The sequence below is a fragment of the Oncorhynchus mykiss genome, chromosome 1 (assembly GCF_013265735.2).
Source record: "Oncorhynchus mykiss isolate Arlee chromosome 1, USDA_OmykA_1.1, whole genome shotgun sequence".
NCBI classification, from domain to species: Eukaryota; Metazoa; Chordata; class Actinopteri; order Salmoniformes; family Salmonidae; genus Oncorhynchus; species Oncorhynchus mykiss.
In genome coordinates, this window is record NC_048565.1 from 25,188,253 (window position 1) to 25,211,391 (window position 23,139).

The 23,139-nt window shown below is 42.2% G+C and overlaps 1 protein-coding gene across 3 annotated transcripts in view; it reads left to right on the top strand.

Annotated features, from left to right (window-relative positions):
- Positions 1-1,256: 1,256 nt before the first annotated feature.
- The window catches only part of LOC110519941 (zinc finger protein ZFPM1), a 98,980-nt gene continuing 77,097 nt past the window's right edge, over positions 1,257-23,139 (top strand). For 2 of the 3 annotated variants that reach the window (XM_021596832.2, XM_021596842.2), the window contains exon 1: positions 1,258-1,712. In XM_021596832.2, the coding sequence (XP_021452507.1) occupies positions 1,673-1,712 (40 nt within the window). In that variant the 5' untranslated portion in view covers positions 1,258-1,672. Of the gene's footprint in view, positions 1,713-23,139 lie in introns of all 3 variants that reach the window. The other variant, XM_021596853.2, reaches the window with a different exon arrangement.

The following is a 23,139-nucleotide window of genomic DNA, read 5'->3' on the forward strand; positions in this document are numbered from 1 at the left end:
TGACTATTTTAAAGCCACACTCCTCAGTTTGTGCATACCCTAAAAGAGTGAGCTAACAACAAAAATGTAAACAATGGAGCAAATGCATCCCATAACATTTTCCTATACAAATAGTAGGCTACTTGATGTATACAGTCGGATACATATGTTCTCAATTAATGATATACCAGGATAGAGCAACATACATTATTTGAAGCTATATTTTCTAATGACAACATAAATCTAATCAAATTAAATTGTATTTGTCACATGCGCTGAATACAACAGGTGTAGTTGTAGACCTTACAGTGAAATGCTTACTTACAAGCCCTTAACCAACAATGCAGTTTTAATAAAAAGAAGTGTTAAGTAAAGAATAGATAAGTAAAAAATCAGAGAGCAGCAGTAAAATAACAGTAGTGAGGCTATATACAGGGGGTACCGGTACAGAGTTAATGTGTGGGGGTACCGGTTAGTCGAGGTAATTGAGGTAATATGTACATGTAGGTAGAGTTAAAGGCGTAAAAGAGTTGGGGGGGGGGGGGGGGGGGGGGTCAATGCAAATAGTCTGGGTAGCCATTGGATTAGCTGTTCAGGAGTCTTATGGCTTGGGGGTAGAAGCTGTTAAGAAGTCTTTTGGACCTAGACTTGGCGCTCCGGTACCGCTTGCTGTGCGGTAGCCGAGAGAACAGTCTATGACTAGGGGGGCTGGAGTCTGACCATTTTTAGGGCCGTCCTCTGACACCACCTGGAATAGAGGTCCTCGATGGCAGGAAGCTTGAACAATGTTCTAGGTTTTCCAGGTAAAACTTTGAATTGACTTTGAATTGAATTGCATAAAATGAAAAATGTTGCACATTACCTATGATATTGCATTTACGTGCACCAAAGATTTCCTTATGCAAGATTTCCATGTCTTAATTTTCTCATCAATTTGTCTTTCTAATTATATCATAGCTGCCTGTCATCTTTAAACGTGACGTTTTCAGGAGTCAAGTAAGTGTGGGTTAATTCCAAAAGATGAACTATCAGGCTACCTTATAGTTTGCACATTATACAGATCTAATACAGCATACCAATACTGTATTATGCTGAATTTCGACCATTTTAGAAAAGTTTCGAGTCAAAACAAACGTTATCAATTAATACAATTAAAGTAGGTTGGTTGAAGAATTTTGGGGCCTACAATTCACAGAAAAAACCCACCCATAACGGACACGTTAGCCCTACGTCAGACGCAGGGGGCGTTAGAGGGGCGTGTCGGCTCTGCATATCAGCTGTAATGTTTAATGTAACGCTCGCGCTCCATTGAAAAGTGCCCGCCAGTACTCGAGTGTTGGGCGGACTAGGGAAAAACAAAGGGAAAACGAAAACAGTTATAGGCTACATTGACCTCTATAGCGGCAACATTTTATAGAATACTTATAGCGATACAACTGCAGTCACTGGCATCCCGTAGGTGACAGTTAAGACCTCACAAGGAAGAGGAGGAAGGGAAAAGAGAAGACCGCACATCTGGGAAGATATTGAAAAGTAACTAAAGCTTACTTGGCCACAGGTAGTCCTCGTGCGTCAAAGAATATCAAAGTGCAGGTCATGCGGATATCTCCGGCTGGAGATCGATCAGTGTTTCAGTGCTAGTTCTTCCTAGGAAGATCACTTACCTTCAGCGGACCAAGAGCAGGAGAAAGACATGTCCCGAAGAAAGCAGAGCAAACCCCGGCAGATCAAACGTAAGGAAAATAATAAGTTCACATTGATCTTTATTAAAGGTGGTTCATTGCGAACATACTGTATATACTTTGACAGGTGGAATAGGTTTGTGACATTTAGCAGTGACCAAAATAATATTTCTACAAATGACATGCCAAACTATTATAAAAATGCGATTAGGCTATGCGACTATGTTTATAATAATGTTATGGAAATGTGCATTCTTTTTAGCCTTTGATGTAGGGTAGCCAACAGTTTCAATGTATAGCATACTGACTCAAATACATTTAAAATATAGGCTAGTCAACTAGCCTAATATCGAGCACATGTTATAAATGCTACTGTTTTAAATACTACTGTTATAAATGCTTAGTAGGCCTACTAGAGCACATGTATTCAAAATAATCTATCATTTTAAATATGATGTAAAGTACATCTCAGTGTAAGCAATGTTTTCGGCGATATCCTGCTCCACTGTCCACAGTGAGTGTGCAATCAAATGTTGTTTTGAAGTAGCAATGTGAACATCATGTGAAAGCTATAATTGTTTTATATGTAGGTTAGGCAAAAATAAATGGTTTATGCAGTTTGTCACAGTGGGTTTTAACATTGGGTTACTTAGTTAGGGCCATGTAGCCTAACTTGCAGTCTCTACCCGACTTTATTTAGTTGCAATATAGGCCCCTAGGCTTAATAAAACGTTGAATTTGCTTGCTCTTTTAAAAACGTTTTGTCCATTGGCAACTGAACTGTAACAGTGGTTTCCTGTTTAATTATGTTGTGGAAACGTCACTGTTCTCTGAAAAAGGCGATGTGAACGCAGATAAACTGCGATCCGATCGCAAGCGAGATAAAGATTAAAATTGGATCTTTTTTTATTTGTTTTCTGTCTGAAGCTGCACTGAGGCTGGCGTTGCATTTCCCCCGGCTTTTCAGTTCTCTTTCCAGAGATGGGGCGTCAGATAGCGCGCTTGCTGATCTCGCATTCTGATAGTGGGTTACAATTGGATCTTTTTTCATCTATCCTTTTAACTCTTTAATGCATAGGCGTTCATTTAAAAGGTCTCTCTCAAACATACACTCACTCCCTGGCTGCCTACTGCGTTTTGCTCTGGTGCCAGGCCCTCTTTCAGTTATTCATGCAGAAGAGATGCCTTGGTCCGATAAGCACAGTAGCAATATCTTGGAGGTTGAGTTTGAAAGGGTTGCTAAAAAATAAAGCAGAAAGTAACTCTTAAAACGAAAGAGAAATCACATGATAAGGTTATGCATAAAGTGCCCATAAAGATGCTTCTAGTAAAAGGCACACCATTGGGCGGTCATGCTATCTACCCAAATGGACTCTCCAACTTCCCAAATGGACTCTCTGCAACATGCCATCTTCAAAGCAGCCACTTGAAAAGGCTACATGAGAGATATAGGTTTTAAAAAGTATTTGACTAAGTATGGAAGCATTTTTGTAGGCTAGTGTTATTATGTTATTATTATGAAAAATAAAAATCCTCTTCACATGTTATGTTATTAATGAAGAGGATGATTGTTCTGTTGGCTAGCAGTAATGTAAATAATAATAATATAAAAAAGTTATTTCCTTTACTTAATATTTTCCCATAGTGGTCTTCCAATTGATCACCCATCAGTCTCACATTGACTGTGGATATAGTCCAGACACTGGAGAGGATAAATCTAAGCTGTAAGCATATCAGGGGTGTCATGGCCTTTGTCTTTATCAGTGCTTACACCATCATGCTTCCTGGCTTCTTGATGTGACACAGAAGTCCCATGATTCTCTTGTGCCTTGGCAGACATTTTAATGTAGGAGGAGAAGTGATAAGGACTTGGAGTTTGATGACGTCTACCATATTGTTCCATAAGCATCACAAGCTTGCTTCTCTGTACTAGCCCATATTTTAATTCATTACTGTGTTGTGGTTATAGCACACTTACTGGGCGGTGGTGGCATTTGGAATGCTGGACCAAAAACAGATGTGTCCAGCATTATGGAAGCCTCAACTCAGGGTAGATATTTGTCTACGTCTTTTGTGCGTAATTCTCCCGATGGTGAAGATCTCTCAAACTGATTATCCATTCCTCCTCGATGGAAAGATATGAATGGGGCACTGGGTCCGGATCTCAGGGCTTATATTTTGGCAGTTGAGATGGAGACAGGATAAGCAGGGCGGTGATCGCTCCCCCGATAGTGTGAGACAGATGGAGGCGATTGGGATTGAGCTTGCATTATAATTACATTTGGCTGCTGCATTCTCATCTTTGTCGTGTTTGTGTTGTTGTTTGGGACTAGCTGGGTGTATCTTTTGATAAAAAATAAAAAAAACGGGAGAAGCAGATAAGACCAGAAATAAGGATAGCAGGCCTGATAAGGCATAGTGGAAAAAATCCAGGAATACAGAAATGATAGATTGTAGGTTTGAAAGCAGACAGCTCGCCCTCTCTGAGATGTGCAGGGCTGATAAGGCTGCCTGCTGATCACTGATAGATAAGTTCAGTCAGATCCACAGATACAGCAGCATTCTCTGCAGCTCTGCCCTCATGACATCACTGATAAAGCTCAGAGGTCACCATGAATAATGCATGGCCGCCTATAGAAACCACAAAGTCACGTCTGTAGGTTCAGACATCTCTGAATTAACATTGACCTCATCTCTTTAGACAATGGCAGTTGCTCTGAAAGTGTATATATTCATCTAGGGTGTTTTTGAATTGAGATTTTATATAAAATAAATTAAACAGTTTGGATGTAACCCTGTTCTATTTTGAATGGAGGTCTTACATACACTTTTACCTCTATAGGTCATATTACATTTTGTTGTACTATTGAAAGATGAATCCAATCTTCCCAGGCCAGTAAAACATTATAATAATACATGGATCACACACACACAGTCTCATACACACACTCGTAAACCCATACGCCCATTTATACACACACAGCGCCTTAGTGGCTTTCTCTTGTGTGTTTTTCCTTCTTTGTTCTGCTTTTAGCTCGATGTGAACTTTTGATAAGCCCTGGGGCCCGATCTCCAGTGCAGATAGAGATTGCCAAGTGCGATTAGAGTTGTTATCAGCACAGAGCAGGCAGGCTAAGACTCCACTGCAATAACAAAGCCACACGGAGGAGCAGCAAGGCCTGGACCCTGGCAATCAGTTCCACCGTTAATGTGATTAATGTTGTATAATTAGATGATAGGTGTGAATGCATTTCTCTCCCTCTTCTTCAACCTCACCCTTTTCCCCGCCCCCTGTTTTTTTCCCCTAACAAGCATTGTAGTTGATTAATTAAATTAAAACTAATACCACGTATTACTCAGTGTAGATTCCATGTAAGATATCATTGAAATGTTGTGTTCGTTGATGATTATCTTGAGTGCTTTTTTGGCAAAAAATGAAGAGCACGTCTATGCCGCTAAAAGGAATAAAATCCAGCATCAGCATAACGCTAAAAGTTGTTGATTTTACTACGAGATATTAGATGATGACGGATTACGCCAGAATTGTGATGCTTTTAAATAGTCTGTTCAGTTTGCGAACATTTAATGACTACATTTACCTCTATAGGCCATATGACTGTTTTTTTTTTATTTTTACAATTGAAAGATGAATCCAATCTTCCCAAGTCAGTAATAATAATGAAAATACATGTCTCAGAGTCTCAGACTGACACACACTCATAAACCCATACGCCCATATATACACACACAGCGCCTTGGTGGCTTTCTCTTGTGTGTTTTTCCTTCTTTGTTCTACTTTTAGCTCGATGTGAACTTTTGTTAAGCTCTGGGGCCCAATCTCCAGAATGACATCATGAGTCCCTGATCTGTACTACACAGAGATGCATAATTATGGATATATAGCAGAGCACAGTGGAGTACTGTGCAGTACAATACAGCCCAATATTAGATCATATTTTGGGGTATTTGCTCATTTTGTTGGTGGATTCCTGTGTGTATTGGTTTATTTTGTCGTTAGGTTATAGCCTATAGATATGATGTTGAACAGTGTTAGTGGGTGAATGGGCTGCCTGTGTGGGGAAGTTGGCAGGGTTACAGAGGAAACACTGCCTGTTTGGTGTGTGGATGAGTTATTACACCTTCCTGCTATTTACTCTGGGGACTGTAGTGTGAATTATGATGCTCTGCTCCTTGGTCCCCTGGAGCAGTTGTAAATGGTTTCACCTCTGACCTCTAAAGCAAGGACCTTGTTAAAGAGGGAATACTTGCCACCTACTTACAATAGCCTAATATTTGTCAAACTATTTACTTTTGCAGTAATTGATACTGGGCAATTCCACGGTAACATAATTATGCTTTGACTCATTTTTTTCACTTAAAAAAATATATTCCAAACAAAAACCCTTGATTTCAAAGTTTTTCATCTGCTTATCAAGAAATCAAAGCCTTTACTTATGCCCAGTTTTTAAGATGGAAAATGGTTTCCTTCATTTCCACAAAACATAGACTCTTAGCTTTCATTTGACACCCAAATGGTTCTATGAACTTCAAGTTGGTGCTCATTGGTTCTTTTACATGGAAATGCCCTGCTGTGTTTTGTCTTTGGTGTGGGGTTTGCACATACAATCCTGTACTGTAGGTGGACTTTTACCCCAGCAACGTAAAGCAAAGAGCCTTTTCCTCAAGTACATAACAGCCGTGTCCCACCTTCCATTCTAATACTGCTGGTGCTGCTTTGTGATGTAGGGACTATGTGTGACAATGTGCACCTACACTGTAATTACTCTGTACCTGCCTATGTAGCAGCCATATAAATATATAGGTATTAATAGGGACACATTGCACAATGGGACCAATGATTCTTTAGTGTCCACTGTGCAGTTGATGATGGATATTTATAGACTGTATAATTTGATTGATGGGCTGAGGTTATGGGTGTTGTTGTAGTATTTACATTGGGGTCTAGATGTAGAGGTTTGTATAGAGCTGGTGTATCGATGTGTGTCCTGGATAGCCATGGGCCACGTGGCAGTGGTCAGGCAGTCGGCAGCCAGGCCGCTGGCCGGGGGACAGTGTGTTATGACAAGCCCCCCCCAGCGCTGCCGATAAGAGAGGCCATTTGCTCCTACTGTGTTCAGCGCTCTGTACTGTTCCGGGGTGTAAAAATGCCTTGGTAAACAATCCAGACTGACCTGGTTTTAAAGCTGGCAGGCGGAGGGAGCGGAGCATCACGGGAATGACTCTGCCCACAACCGTTACTGTGATATTGGACATGGAAGCATGTATTCTTGACCTGTAGAATATGATATCTGTATGTCACACAAAATTATGACTCTGCACCTCCACCTCTTATCCAGAGCGACTTACACTAGTGAGTGAATACATTTTCTTAGTGAGCAATGGGCAGGGTGTATGAGGAGCAAAAGTGGTGATAAGAACTACTGGGCATCAGGGACAAAAGCCCAGAAAGAGGAGATGTTAGACTGGCCCTGGGGAGCCACCTTAACAGAGGTTGTCGAGACCAGCGGCCCCTCCACTGTCTGCTCTCATACACTACACTCTGGCCAGTTAGGATACAGTGGGGCAAAAAAGTATTTAGTCAGCCACCAATTGTGCAAGTTCTCCCACTTAAAAAGATGAGAGGCCTGTAATTTTCATCATAGGTACACTTCAACTATGACAGACAAAATTAGAAAAGAAATCCAGAAAATCACATTGTAGGATTTTTTATGAATTTATTTGCAAATTATGGTGGAAATAAATATTTGGTCACCTACAAACAAGCAAGATTTCTGGCTCTCACAGACCTGTAACTTCTTCTTTAATAGGCTCCTCTGTCCTCCACTTGTTACCTGTATTAATGGCATCTGTTTTAACTCAAATCCTGCAGTGCCAGACGTGTCCCCCTGCTTAAGCCAGTACATGTCCAGGCCGGTCTGAAGTTTGGTAGAGAGCATTTGGATGATCCAGAAGAAGATCGGGAGAATGTCATATGGTCAGATGAAACCAAAATAGAACTTTTTGGTAAAAACTCAACTTGTCGTGTTTGGAGGACAAAGAATGCTGAGTTGCATCCAAAGAACACCATACCTACTGTGAAGCATGGGGGTGGAAACATCATGCTTTGGGGCTGTTTTTCTGCAAAGGGACCAGGACGACTGATCCGTGAAAAGGAAAGAATGAATGGAATGAAAACCTCCTTCCATCAGCAAGGGCATTGAAGATGAAACGTGGCTGGGCCTTTCAGCATGACAATGATCCCAAACACACCGCCCGGGCAACGAAGGAGTGGCTTCGTAAGAAGCATTTCAAGGTCCTGGAGTGGCCTAGCCAGTCTCCAGATCTCAACCCCATAGAAAATCTTTGGAGGGAGTTGAAAGTCTGTGTTGCCCAGCAACAGCCCCAAAACATCACTGCTCTAGAGGAGATCTGCATGGAGGAATGGGCCAAAATACCAGCAACAGTGTGTGAAAACCTTGTGAAGATTTACAGAAAACATTGGCCTCTGTCATTGCCAACAAAGGGTATATAACAAAGTATTGAGATAAACTTTTGTTATTGACCAAATACTTATTTTCCACCATAATTTGCAAATAAATTAATTAAAAATCCTACAATGTGATTTTCTGGATTTTCTTTCCTCATTTGTCTGTCATAGTTAAAGTGTACCTATGATGAAAATGATAGAATCTTAGAAAAAAAGATTCCAAAAGTTGTTTTGTGCTGTCCCCTAGGGTTGCAAAGGGTCGGAAACTTTCCAGTAAATTTCCGTAATTTTTCAGGAAATTTTCCATGGGAAGTTAAGCCCTTGAATTTTGCTTAAATTCATCAAAAAAGTTAGCTTATAACAGTGAACCTTTTTTTGTGGGATACACATAAGGCAATTCTAGGTCTTGTGGCATATTGTGGTTAAACTATCCCCAATTCAATGGAATTGCAACCCTCTGCATGCACAGTGCATTCTTCCATCATTGTTTGAGCCAAGGACTACATGCTCTCTGGTAAGTTTTGATTACAATACTGAGTGGGGTGAATATATTTTATATGACATACATGATTTTTTGTTAACTAGTAAATAGTAGCCTACAGCAAAGTGAGTTTAAATAATTTTTAACTTGTTAACAATTTTTGCAAATTAGTTTTTGCTACCATGTGAGTTTTAGCTTGCGTGAGCCTGCTAACTGAGGAGTGTTAATTCACCTGTTTCCATACATGTTTCATTTTAAAACATTTATCTTACACAGGAGTTGTTTAATCTAACTGCTTAACTATTTATCTGTACATGGAATTGTATTAGGGTTTTTTTATTTAAAAAATCTAATCTTTACAGGAAAATGCCACGGGCACCATCTGATGTGTGATACATTTCACTGCAGCTAATGTAGAATGAAAAGCTGTGTACATTTTCAAATACTGTGAAGAATGCAACAAAGATGCAAAATCATCTGGCCAAGTGCATAAAGTTCCCTCTGCGCTCACAACAAGCAACCTCTGACAAAAGTCCCTTCTATTTGAGGTGAAAATGAGGAATCAGACACCTTATTGATAGCAACAGCTCATGGTCCTCCTGGAATCCATTTCTTTGACTAAATGGAGGAACGCAGTCAGAGAAATGCTGATGAATATCTTGCTTGAGCTGTACGCAGTTGCTGTGTATGCAACTGGTTCACCACTGATGCTCTCAGGCAATGTGTATTGGAAGAGATTTCTGTATGTTCTTCGACCAGCATACACCCCTCCAACCAGACATGCTTTATCTAGTCATTTGATCATTTGATGGATGCAGAGTTCAACAGAGTTCAAGTGAAGATCAAGCAAATCATAGAGAAAGCAGACTGTATTGCAATCATCAAGGGTTGAAAAATTGGTGGCCATCCGGGCAAATTTGAGGCTTTTTGAGCCTGACAACGAGCCATCCTCAACAAGGTTGGAAAGTGACAGTGAAGATGAGGCCTCAGAGTCTGATGTTCAAGAGGTGGACATTGAGGAGGTCCAGGGAGATGACATGGAAGCCTGTGAAGAAGACAACCAAATCTTTAGTTTCTAGACTTTAGTTTCTTTCATTTTACAGATGTATGTTGAAAACGTTTTTGGGAGATACGACGGATCATTGGGGATCATTCAATATTCCCTTTCTTTTGTTGTTCAGTGAAATCATCCCATGTGAAGAGTCAACTCATTTAATTAAAGTTCAATTCGTAACTAAATAGTTTTGTTTATTTCTATTGGAAGGATTTCATCATTTGCAATTGTCTACTTATGATAAGGTAAAAGGTTTCTGTTTCTGTCTCCGTATGATATGGTAAATATGTCCAATGCAAAAAACATCTACATTTAAATGGCATTAATATTCATTTGCATATATTTCCATTTATTCCTGTTAATTCCCATATATTCCCATTAATTCCCACGGAAGTTTCCACCTCTGAATATTCCCCAAAATGTGCAACCCTACTGTCCCAATAGGATAACCCTTTTTGGTTCCAGGTAGAACCCTTTTGGGTTCCCAAAAAGGTTATGCCTGGAACCAAAAAAATGATTTCAAAGGGTTCTCTTATAGGGCCAGCTGAAGAACCCTTTAATGTTCTAGATGTTCTGTTTTTTCTGATAGTACTGCACTATGTAGGGAATGGAGTGCCATTGTGAATGATCTTTCTCTGGTTTGCATTATGCTTGTGTAAACCATGTGTGTTCTTGCCCTGTGGCTGAAAAGGGACCTGTCAGTCAAAGACAGTTGTGTAGGCAGAGGGATTTAGATTAGAGGTCGACCGATCATGATTTTTCAACGCCGATACCGATACCGATTATTGGAGGACCAATGGTTTAAATAATGCAAAAACAAAAGTGCAATATGTGCCATGTAAGAATCGTAACGTTTCAGTTCCTTGCTCAGACCATGAGAACATATGAAAGCTGGTGGTTCCTTTTAACATGAGTCTTCAATATTCCCAGGTAAGAAGTTTTAGGTTGTAGTTATTAAAGGAATTATAGGACTATTTCTCTCAATACCATTTGTATTTCATTAACCTTTGACTATTGGATGTTCTTATAGGCACTTTAGTATTGCCAGTGTAACAGTATAGCTTCTGTCCCTCTCCTCGCTCCTACCTGGGCTCGAACCAGGAACACATCGACAACAGCCACCCTCGAAGCAGCGTTACCCATGCAGAGCAAGGGGAACAACCACTCCCGAGTCTCAAAGCGAGTGACGTTTGAAACGCTATTAGCTAACTAGCTAGCCATTTCACATCGGTTACACCAGCCTAATCTCGGGAGTTGATAGGCTTGAAGTCATAAACAGCGCAATGCTTGAAGCACAACGAAGAGCTGCTGGCAAAATGCACGAAAGTGCTGTTTGAATGAATGCTAACGAGCCTGCTGGTGCCTACCACCGCTCAGTCAGACTGCTCTATCAAATCATAGACTTAGTTATAACATAATGACACACAGAAATACGAGCCTAATGTCATTAATATGGTAGAATCCGGAAACTATCATCTCGAAAACAAGACGTTTATTCTTTCAGTGAAATACGGAACCGTTCCGGGTGGCATCCATAAGTCTAAATATTCCTGTTACATTGCACAACCTTCAATGTTATGTCATAATGACGTAAAATTATGGCAAATTAGGCAGCCCAAACTGTTGCATATACAGTGCCTTGCGAAAGTATTCGGCCCTCTTGAACTTTGCGACCTTTTGCCACATTTCAGGCTTCAAACATAAAGATATAAAACTGTATTTTTTTGTGAAGAATCAACAACAAGTGGGACACAATCATGAAGTGGAACGACATTTATTGGATATTTCAAACTTTTTTAACAAATCAAAAACTGAAACATTGGGCGTGCAAAATTATTCAGCCCCCTTAAGTTAATACTTTGTAGCGCCACCTTTTGCTGCGATTACAGCTGTAAGTCGCTTGGGGTATGTCTCTATCAGTTTTGCACATCGAGTGACTGAATTTTTTTCCCATTCCTCCTTGCAAAACAGCTCGAGCTCAGTGAGGTTGGATGGAGAGCATTTGTGAACAGCAGTTTTCAGTTCTTTCCACAGATTCTCGATTGGATTCAGGTCTGGACTTTGACTTGGCCATTCTAACACCTGGATATGTTTATTTTTGAACCATTCCATTGTAGATTTTGCTTTATGTTTTGGATCATTGTCTTGTTGGAAGACAAATCTCCGTCCCAGTCTCAGGTCTTTTGCAGACTCCATCAGGTTTTCTTTCAGAATGGTCCTGTATTTGGCTACATCCTTCTTCCCATTGGAAGATTGGAACAACGACAGTCCTTTTTCACGAATACGCACCGCATCGATTATATGCAACGCAGGACACGCTAGATAAACTAGTATTGTCATCAACCAGGTGTAGTTAACTAGTGATTATGATTGATTGATTGATTGTTTTTTATAAGATAAGTTTAATGCTAGTTTGCAACTTACCTTGGCTTACTGCATTTGCGTAACAGGCAGGCTCCCCATAGAATGCAATGTAATCAGGTGGTTAGAGCGTTGGACTACTTCACTGTAAGGTTGCAAGATTGAATCCCCGAGCTGACAAGGTAAAAATCTGTCGTTCTGCCCCTGAACAAGTCAGTTAACCCACCGTTCCTAGGCCGTCATTGAAAATAAGAATGTGTTCTTAACTGACTTGCCTAGTTAAATAAAGATTAAATAAAGGTGAAAAAATTATTTAAAAATCGGCCAAATTAGTGTCCAGAAATACCGATTTCCGATTGTTATGAGAACTTGAAATCGGCCCTAATTAATCGGCCATTCCGATTAATCGGTCGACCTCTAATTTAGATACTTGTGGTAGGGGCCACAGATGGGACATAACACATTTAACATATTTAGCAGACGCTCTTATCCAGAGTGACTTACAGTAGTGAATGCATACATTTTCATATTTTTTTCTACTAGTCCCCTGTGGGAATCGAACACAGTGTTGCAAGTGCCATGCTCTACCAGCTGAACCACACAGGACTAACACATCATAGAAATGTACTTTTCGGTGTTCAGGTTTCTAATGTACAGTAAGAAATGGGAACGGTTGAGTGAGCAAAGAAAAGAGAAATAAGTAAAAACTTAAAAATGAGAAATAGTGATGATGGGTTAGATGGTGTCTTTGTCCACCCCACTCATTACTAGGCTTCTTCAAGTCCAGTGTCTCATCACTTCTTGTCACCCCTTCTCATTGGGAAATCATTCTGTTGTGAGGAGAGAGATGATGTAGTTCAGACATCATGTTACACACCACTACCTTTGTTATCTTCCAATAGGCAGCCATGACAAACTATCTTATATCTTCCCTCTCTTAGTATCTTATTGATACTGTACGTGCACATAATGAAATACATAATTGTGCCCAGATGAGATGAGGGAACAACATGGCAGATTGAGTCAGACAGTATGACCACAACTGAAACTCCTTTCCTTTAAATAGTGTGTAGATGAAGAAGTTTCCTTCTTGACATTCAATGAACGACAAGAGAGTACAAATGGGGAAGAGGAAGAGAGGGAAGAGCAATCGGGTGGTTTAATGACATCCGTTGGCAATCAGATGTCTAACATCATTGCCATCCTTTTAGGACATGGACTAACCTACAGTGTCTGTTCGCAGCCAGTTCAACCTCTGTAGACTATGAAGCCACCGTGCTTCCATCTTGGCACTCCCCCACCATTGTAAAAAATATTTTAATGCTATAGAAATGCATATATTAATTTTTGCCACATTTATTCTATTGCAGACACCTTAAAGTGGAACGGACAGCGTTTTCACTTTTCTGCAGATATGAAACAAACAGACAAAAGTATAACATTCCCAGTTTATGCTACAATACCAACTATATATAAGGCTTTAAAAATAGATTATATTTGACTCAATATTCCATGACGTACAACTAAGGCATTATTGGCAGAATAGATGGATGCAGTTCAATGCTTGGTAGTCCAACAAATATTGCTATCAGGTTGTAAATCATAGCTTTTGTTTGCTGCCTCCATTCGGGATTCAGTGTTTCAGTTTCAATGACTCAATATTTTGGAAGTAAATGGACAAATGCAACTAAGTCTGGGAATGTCAATACAATCAAACTAGCAAGGGCAATGACCACAAGTCAGTCATAACATGGCTAATAGGCCTTAGAGCCTAAGTCATGTCATGCTATTGGAGGAGTGGGTGAGTGACTGACTTTTTCCTCTCATATCGTTTTTCTGTGGCTATACACAGCTAGAGATGCAGGTGTCATTTGGTTAGCTAGCAAGAACTTGAACGACTGTTATCCAGTTAGCCAGAGTGAATTTGCGAACTCAAGAGATATGCTATCTACTCCGATTTCAGAGCACTCTCGTCTGAGTGTGCCAGAGCGCAGAATAACAAATTAATTTACAAAAGTGCAACACCCGCTGAATATGACTAATGTCAGCAAACATAGACAAAAAAAGTAATAGCTAGTCAAGAACGCTCTAGATAACATGTAAACAGCCTAACCAGCTATGCTATGGTGAGTAAAATGGTCAGAGTGAGGTGTTCTCTCATTTGTGTCTAGAAGTAGCTAGCTAGAAAGCTAGCCAACTTTAGCCAGTTAGCTTGGGTGCTCGACTAACCTGTGCCCCCGCACATCGACTCTGGACCGGTACCCCCTGTATATAGCCTTGCTACTGTTATTTTATTGCTGCTCCTTAATTATGTGTTATTTTTTACTTCAGTTTATTTTAGGAAATACTTTAACATTTTTTTTTCTTAAAACTGCATTGTTTGGGCTTGTAAGTAAGCATTTCACTGTAAAGTCTACACCTGTTGTATTCGGCGCATGTGACAAATACAATTTGATTTTATTTGATTTTGCTTGGTTGGGACAAGGGTGCATTGGCAGGATCGAGTTTGAGAAATCAAATCAAATCAAGCTTTATTTATACAGTAAATTTCAGATATGCAATGTGCTTCACAGAAAAAAAAGAAGAAACAAATATTTCATTTTATGTTGTTGCTTACAACACAACAAACATAAGAGGATAAAAAAACAGAACAACTCAAAAGCACCTTTACATGCTGACTAGACCGCGCGCGTCCTCGTGCGCCATAGCGTGCATGTTGATCAGGACACGCAGGTTGAAATATCAAAACAAACTCTGAACCAACTATATTTGGTGACAGGTCGAAACGCATGAAACATTCATGGTAATTTAGCTAGATAATTTGTCCTGGGATATAAACATTGGGTTGTTATTTTACCTGAAATACACAAAGTCCTCTAATCCGACAAATAATCCACAGATAAAAGGGTCAACCTAGTTAGTTTCGTGTAATCTCTCCTCCTTCAGTCTTCTTCTTCTTTGGACTTTATATGGTGGTTGGCAACCAACTTTAAGGTGCGGCCGGCGACCCACCAACTGGACTGGAGTGTGGTTCACTCAGTTCATCTTTCAATCACCTACGTGGGTATATGCTCCTAAAAACCAATGAGGAGATGGAGAGGTGGGACTTGCAGCCGGTCACGTGTCACAAATAAACTCAGCAAAAACGAAACGTTCTCTCACTGTCAACTGCGTTTATTTTCAGCAAATTTAACATGATAATGTGTCCCTGAACAAAGGGGTGTCAAAATCAAAAGTAACAGTCAGTATCTGGTGTGGCCACCAGCTGCATTAAGTACTACAGTGCATCTCCTTCTCATGGACTGCACCAGATTTGCCAATTCTTGCTGTGAGATGTTACCGCACTCTTCCACCAAGGCACCTGCAAGTTCCCGGACATTTCTGGGGGGAATGGCCCTAGCCCTCACCCCCCGAAGATCTGGGCTCTTCGCTGGCCATGGCAGAACACTGCCATTCCTCTTGCTGAAATCACGCACAGAACGAGCAGTATTGTTGGAGGCATTGTCATGCTGGAGGGTCATGTCAGGATGAGCGTACAGGAAGGGTACCACATGAGGGAGGGGAGGATGTCTTCCCTGTAACGCACAGCGTTGAGAGTGCAACAACAAGCTCAGTCCAATGATACTGTGACACACCGCCCCAGACCATGACGGACCATCCACCTCCAAATCGATCTCGCTCAAGAATACAAACCTCGGTGTAACGCTCATTCTTTCAACGATAAATGCAAATCGACCATCACCCCTGGTGAGACAAAACCGCGACTCGTCAGAGAAGAGCACTTTTTGCCAGTCCTGCCTGGTCCAGCTACGGTGGGTTTGTGCCCATAGGTAACGTTGTTGCCGGTGATGTCTGGTGAGGAACTGCCTTATAACTGGCCTACAAGCCCTCAGTCCAGCCTCTCTCAGCCTATTGCGGACATTCTGTGCACCGATGAAGGGATTATGCGTTCCTGGTGTAACTCGGGCAGTTGTTGTTGCCATCCTGTACCTGTCCCACAGGTGTGATGTTTGGATGTACTGATCCTGTGCAGGTGCTGTTACACATGGTCTGCCACTGCGAGGACAATCAGCTGTCCGTCCTGTCTACCTTTAGCGCTGTCTTAGGCGTCTCACTGTACGGACATGGGCATTCTATGTTCTGATTTCTATGTTTTGTGTTTCCATGTTTTGGCCGGGACTGGGGACCCTCGTTGCGGGCCCCGGACTGGGGACCCTCGTTGCGGGCCCCGGACTGGGGACACTCGTTGCGGGCCCCGGACTGGGGACCCTCGTTGCGGGCCCCGGACTGGGGACCCTCGCTGCGGGCCCCGGACTGGGAACCCCCGCTGCGGGTCCCGGACTGGGGACCGTCGCTGGTGGCTCCGGACTGGAAGCCGTCGCTGGAGGCTCCGGACTGGGGACCAAAGCTGGAGGCTCCAGACTGGAGGCCGTCGCTGGAGGCTTCCTGCCATGGATCCTCACTGAAGCCTCCGGGCCCTGGATCATCACTGGAGGCTCCGTGCCATGGATCATCACTGGAGGCTTCGTGCCATGGATCATCACTGGAGGCTTCGTGCCATGGATCATCACTGAAGCCTCCGGGCCCTGGATCATCATTGGAGGCTCTGTGCCATGGATCATCGCTGGAGGCTCCGTGCCATGGATCATCACTGGAGGCTTCGTGCCATGGATCATCACTGGAGGCTTCGATCGATCCATGGAGCAGGCACAGGACTCACCAGGCTGGGGAGACACACCGGAGGCCTGGTCCGTGGAGCAGGCACAGGACTCACCGGGCTGGAGAGACACACTAGATGCCTGGTGCGTGGAGCAGGCGCAGGATATACTGGGTCGTGGAGCCGCACCGGAGGTCTGGAGCGCAGAGTTGGCACAACCCGTCCTGGCTGGATGCTCACCCTAGCCCGGCACCTGCGGGGTGCTGGCACAGGATGTACTGGGCTATGGAGACGCACCGGAGACACAGTGCGCAGAGCCGGCGCAGGATATCCCGGGCCGTAGAGACGCACTGGAGGCCAGGAGTGCTGAGCTGGTACCATCCGTCCTGGCTGGATGCCCACTCTAGCCCGGCCGATGCTGGGAGCTGGGATATAGCGCACCGGGCTGTGAACGCGCACTGGAGACACCGTGCGCTCCACCGCATAACACAGTGCATTACCAGTACCACGCTGCCCGCGATCCCTTTCGGCCAGGATCTCCCACGTCCAGGATCCTTTGCCGTCCAGGATGTCCTCCCATGTCCAGTCCTCCTTACCACGCTGCTTGGTCCGTTTGTGGTTGGATGTTCTGTCACGATCGTCTGAAGAAGAAGTGGACCAAAGCGCAGCGTGGTGAGCGTACATTACTTTATTTATATCAATGACGCCAACAAAACAAGAAAAAAAGAAATGACCGTGAAGCTTACAAGGGCTATAGTGCCACTAACAAAGATAACTTCCCACAATAACAAAAGGGAAAAAGGCTGCCTAAGTATGATTCCCAATCAGAGACAACGATAGACAGCTGTCCCTGATTGAGAACCATACCCGGCCAAAACATAGAAACACAAAACATTGAAATCAGAACAGAATGCTCACCCAAATCACACCCTGACCAAACAAAATAGAAACATAAAAAGGCTCTCTAAGGTCAGGAAGTGACAGTCTTTCTGAGGTCAATTAGCCTATCAGAAGCTTCTAAAGCCATGACGTAATTTTCGGGAATTTTCCAAGCTGTTTAAAGGCACAGTCAACTTAGTGTACGTAAACCTCTGACCCACCGGAATTGTGATACAGTGAAATAATCTGTCTGTAAACAATTGTTGGAAAAATGACTTGTGTCATGCAGAGAGTAGATGTCCTAACCAACTTGCCAAAACTGTAGTTTGTTAACAAGAAATTTGTGGAGTGGTTGAAAAGCAAGTTTTAATGACTGCAACCTAAGTGTATGTAAACTTCTTACTTCAACTGTATGTTCACCAACGGTGACAAAAAAAACTATTGATCGGTTAACCTTTCTGATCTCCCCATCCCGGATCCGGGTTCGTGAATACAGACTCAAGCTCATTACCATAACGCAACGTTAACTATTCATGAAAATCGCAAATGAAATGAAATAAATATGCTAGCTCTCAAGCTTAGCCTTTTGTTAACAACACTGTCATCTCAGATTTTCAAAATATGCTTCTCAACCATTGCAAAACAAGCATTTGTGTAACAGTATTGATGGCTAACGTAGCATTTAGCATTAGCATTCAGCTGGCAACATTTACACAAAAAAACAGAAAAGCATTCAAAAAAATCATTTACCTTTGAAGAACTTCAGATGTTTTCAATGAGGAGACTCTCAGATAGCAAATGTTCAGTTTTTCCTGAAAGATTATTTGTTTAGGACAAATCGCTCCGTTTTCTGCGTCACGTTTAGCTATGAAAAAACCCCTGTATCCAGGATTGTGTAAATCTATCAGCAAGCTCATTAGCATAACACAACGTTAACTATTTATGAAAATCGCAAATGAAATGAAATAAATATGCCATCTCTCAAGCTTAGCCTTTTGTAAACAACACTGTCATCTCAGATTTTCAAAATATGCTTCTCAACCATAGGAAAACAATCATTTGTGTAAAAGTAGCTAGCTAGAGTTAGCATTTCGCGTTAGCATTTAGCGTTAGCATTAGCGTTAGCATCCAGCACGCAACATTAACAAAAACATAAAAGCCTTCAAATAAAATCATTTACCTTTGAAGAACTTCTGATGTTTTCAATGAGGATACTCTCAGTTAGATAGCAGATGCTCAGTTTTTCCAAAAAGATTCCTTGTGTATTAGAAATAGCTCCGTTTTATACATCACATTTGGCTACCAAAAAAAATCCATAAATTCAGTCCTCAAAACGCAAACTTTTTTCCAAATTAACTCCATAATATCGACTGAAAACATGGCAAACGTTGTTTAGAATCAATCCTCAAGGTGTTTTTCACATATCTCTTCATTGATACATCGTTCTTGGACACATGCTTTCTCTCCTGAATCCCAGGAGAAAATGCCCGCACCTGAAGATTACGCACAAATTTAGACAAAGGACACCGGGCGGACCTCTGGAAAATGTAGTCTCTTATGGCCAATCTTCCAATGATATGCCTACAAATACGTCACAATGCTGCTAAGACCTTGGGCGAACGACAGAAAGTGTAGGCTCATTCCTTGCGCAATCACAGCCATATAAGGAGAGAATGGAAAACAGAGCTTCAGAAATTCTGCTAATTCCTGGGTGATGCATCATCTTGGTTTCGCCTGTAGAATGAGTTCTGGGGCACTTACAGACAAAATCTTTGCAGATTCTGAAACTTCAGAGTGTTTTCTTTCCAAAACTGTCAAGAATATGCATAGTCGAGCATCTTTTCGTGACAAAATATCGCGCTTAAAACGGGAACGTTTTTTATCCAAAAATGAAATAGCGCCCCTAGAGCTCTAAGAGGTTAAATAGCTCTTAAACCAATTTAGAACTGGGCCGGAAACCCTGCTATCGAGGATTTCTCCTTTTGGCGATTGCCAGTATGGCCGACCGGTGGCTTCAAAGCCTTTCAATGGCCAATGCATAGCATCAGCAGTCCAGGGTTTATATACATTGGTTCTTGGTCTCTGTTTTTCAAAATGTCCCTACCCTTTATTCTCCTCATTGCTCTCTTTTCTTCTCGATCCACCAGTTGTTCTTTTTTATTCACTCTATCTTTATCCCTCATTCTCTTGCAGCAGCCCCCCTTGCTATCACCCCCTTTCTCATTCTATCTCTCCCTCCTTCTCTTTCTCCCTGTCTCTGTCTCTCTCTCTGTCTCCAGTCAGACCTCTAGCCTCACTGAACCAGGTCTTGGCGGTATGATAATGTGGAAAGTTGAACTGGCCCCATTACAGCTTGGCTGATGGTAGTGTTGATAAGGCTGTTGATAATGGGTGCAGATAGCGCTGACACAGCGGTCCAATAGCCAGCCCTCTCTCCCCCATTATCATTCCTGCCCACCGATGGGCTCCCAGAGCGCTATCTGCTCTCCATTTCCACTCCTGCGACAGATAAGAATGGAAATACTGACTTCATAGCTGACTGATTAAAGTGTCTGCCTTTCTTGATAATACACAGATAAATTGTTTTTTTTTCTCCCTCTTTCTATCTCTCTCTCGCTCTCTCCCTCTCTCTTTCTCCCTCTATCTTGAAAGGGAGAAAAACCTCTCCTCTTTTAATTTCTCTTTCTATGCTGGCCTTTTTGAGAGAGAGCAGGGTAGGAAGCAGAGGAATAATAGGGAGGGATAGAGATAGGAATGGGATATAGAGAATGATGGTAGTATAATTGGGAAAGTTTGAATGTAATGTAGTGTGGAGGCCCATTATACATCTAGGTTGCATATGTACACATAATAGGGTCATGCTGTGTTAGATGTCCGAGCCCTCTATTACCAGCGAGGCCAGAGGAAGCAGTGCAGAGCGTGGGCAGCAGCCCTATCTACGACCCAATGAACTCCCATCAAATTTACAGGCTTTTCCAGGTTGAGTTTCTATCACTGCTCCAGTATGATAACAGGATGATCACTGATGATCACTGATGGATTGACTTCCAGCATCCAAATCCTTTAACCCCATTTGCTTTTTGTCCACATTCCCTGTCCCTCCTGATGTCTTTCTCTCTCCCCTTACTTTGTCTGTCTATCATTACTCCTGTCCTCTCTCCTCCACCCTCTTCTCTGCTCTCCTTCCCTCATTATTTGTGTTCCATTAGGAGTGAAATTCTCCCCATGCTTCCTCTTCCTGTATTGTAATATGATGATGTCCCTCTTCCTGTTTACTGTCTCTCTGTTGTATTTGTGTGGTAGCTTTGAGTCAGACAACATGTTCACGTAGCCTGTAACTCACATAGACAAGAGCTAGACAAGAGTTCATAGACTGCACATGGCAACAACTCACTGGCCTATCCCTCTAGTAAAAAGTCCCACCCCTCTCTCACAGTCACAGTGGAACTTGAACCCACATGTTTGGGCCTAGTTAGAGCCTCAGAACAGGAAGTGAGTGGTTGTCTCCTTTAGGGGTGAAGAGAAGAGGTCTTCTCGGGTCCAAAAAGTTGAATGGAACCGAGGACAATCTGACCTGGACGGACCTAGTCATTAAAAAAAAGTGGGACCCGAGAACAATCACTCCCGAACCCAAATGGACCCGACAACAACCAGACCTATACCCGACCCGATTGGACCTGATAATAAATGAAAAAATGTTAATCAGGCAAGTTGCTCTTCTAGTTAACGAATAGGTATTTTATATGTTGGCTATAAGTCAATAAATGAACCTTATTAGCATAAAATAAATATGCTATAGGCTATGCAGAGCTGTTGTCGGGTCCATTTGGGTCCACTCGGGTCTATCAGCTGTAGTGTCGTAGAACTGAGAACCGATGACAATCAAACTGGACCCGACCCGGACCCGAGGGGGAGAAAAAGGCTCCTTCCTGACAGACAGACATAGGCTTACCTGTAGCCATTGGGAGAACACCGGCCTGGAACAACGTGCTGTTTGTTCAAGACACAGTAACTGACCTTGATAGATTACAGAGTTTTTTTTTCTGTGTGTGTCTGAGAGAAAGAAATGATAAGTTCATGTGAAATAGTTTTTTTCCTTTTCTTTGAAACATGACTTTGTGGTAGGATAGGGTGAGACTGTATCTGCTGCCAAGTGTGTACTACTCTCCCACTGGTTCAAAGGAACTGTCTTTGAATTTTTCCCACACTCCCCTGTGACCATTTCACAATAGTTAACCCTGCTGCTGAGTTATTCACATTAACAGGCCTGTAAAAAAGTGTGCATAAGGTTAAGTTTATACCAAAACCTGACTTAATTTTTAAGGGCAGTAGTCCTTTTTCAGTTAGGCCACAAAGAACGGGGAGTGGATGCGAAAAAAGCCTGAAACTGCGATAAAAAGCCTAGATAAGGGAATGACTGTGTTGTGTAGGAGTTGATATCAATGTTATCTATCTCTATTTTTCACTCTCCTAGCCCTTCTGTTGGTTTTTTACCCCTTTATCTCGCTCCACCAAAATGGCAGAAACAAAAAGGAGAAATAAATAAATTACCGCACAGATTATTAATGGGGAGGGTGATAAAATGTTGACGCAAAAATTAAGAAGAATATAGGGAGCTATTTGTTTTTCTTCCCCTCAGTGATTGTTTAATTTTTTTTATATATATTAAAGGATTAGCATTGTGTGAGAGCTTAGTTGGTGTGGTAGTTGTTGTGTTAGGAGATAGGACCTTGTTTAACCCTTTCCCCCTCTATGTCTTTCTGCTCAGACCAAAGCCCCGCCTCCTTATGATCCACAGAGACATAGAGAGCTGCTTGGCTTAGATAAGGCTGACACTAATAGAGAGGCAGGAACACAGTGGACAGGCCTGTGTTGCCGTAGACGACAGGTTGGCGTTGCCGTAGACGACAGCAGGTCTGGTTATTGTTAGGTTTCTGCTGAGGAGCTACTCCTCCTCTCCCCTCACAACAAAGAGGGGGAGGCCATCCCCCGACACTGCTTTACACCCTAATCACTAATTGCACATTTGACATTTTAGTCATTTACCAGACACTCTTATCCAGAGCTACTTACAGGAGCAATTAGGGTTAAGTGCCTTGCTCAAGGGCACAATGGCAGATTTTTCACCTAATCAGCTCGGGGGTTCGAACCAGCATTCTTTCGGTTACTGGCCCAACGCTCTTAACAACTAGGCTACCTGCCACCCATGTTGTAATACAATAGCTCTAATTCTCAGTACTGTTTCCCTGGTTCTTATTCTCAGTAGTGTTTTCCTGGTATTTAACTAGTCTTCTCTGGTTTCTCTTACGGTCTCTAAATGGCCTCCGTGTAATCGTTCACTCTAGTATGATATCAACCTGAATAACCAGGTGATGTGACATCCAGAAGAGCAAAGAAACAAATAGATGAATTTAAAATGAATTTCAACAGATAAGCAAATGGAAGAGAGCAGTCTCTGTCTTGGTTTAGCTCTGTCTTGATCTCTGTCTTGGTGTAGATTGCTACAGTAGGTAGACAAGTCTTTGTGTGGAGTCCTTGTGTTTCACACTTGACCCTGTT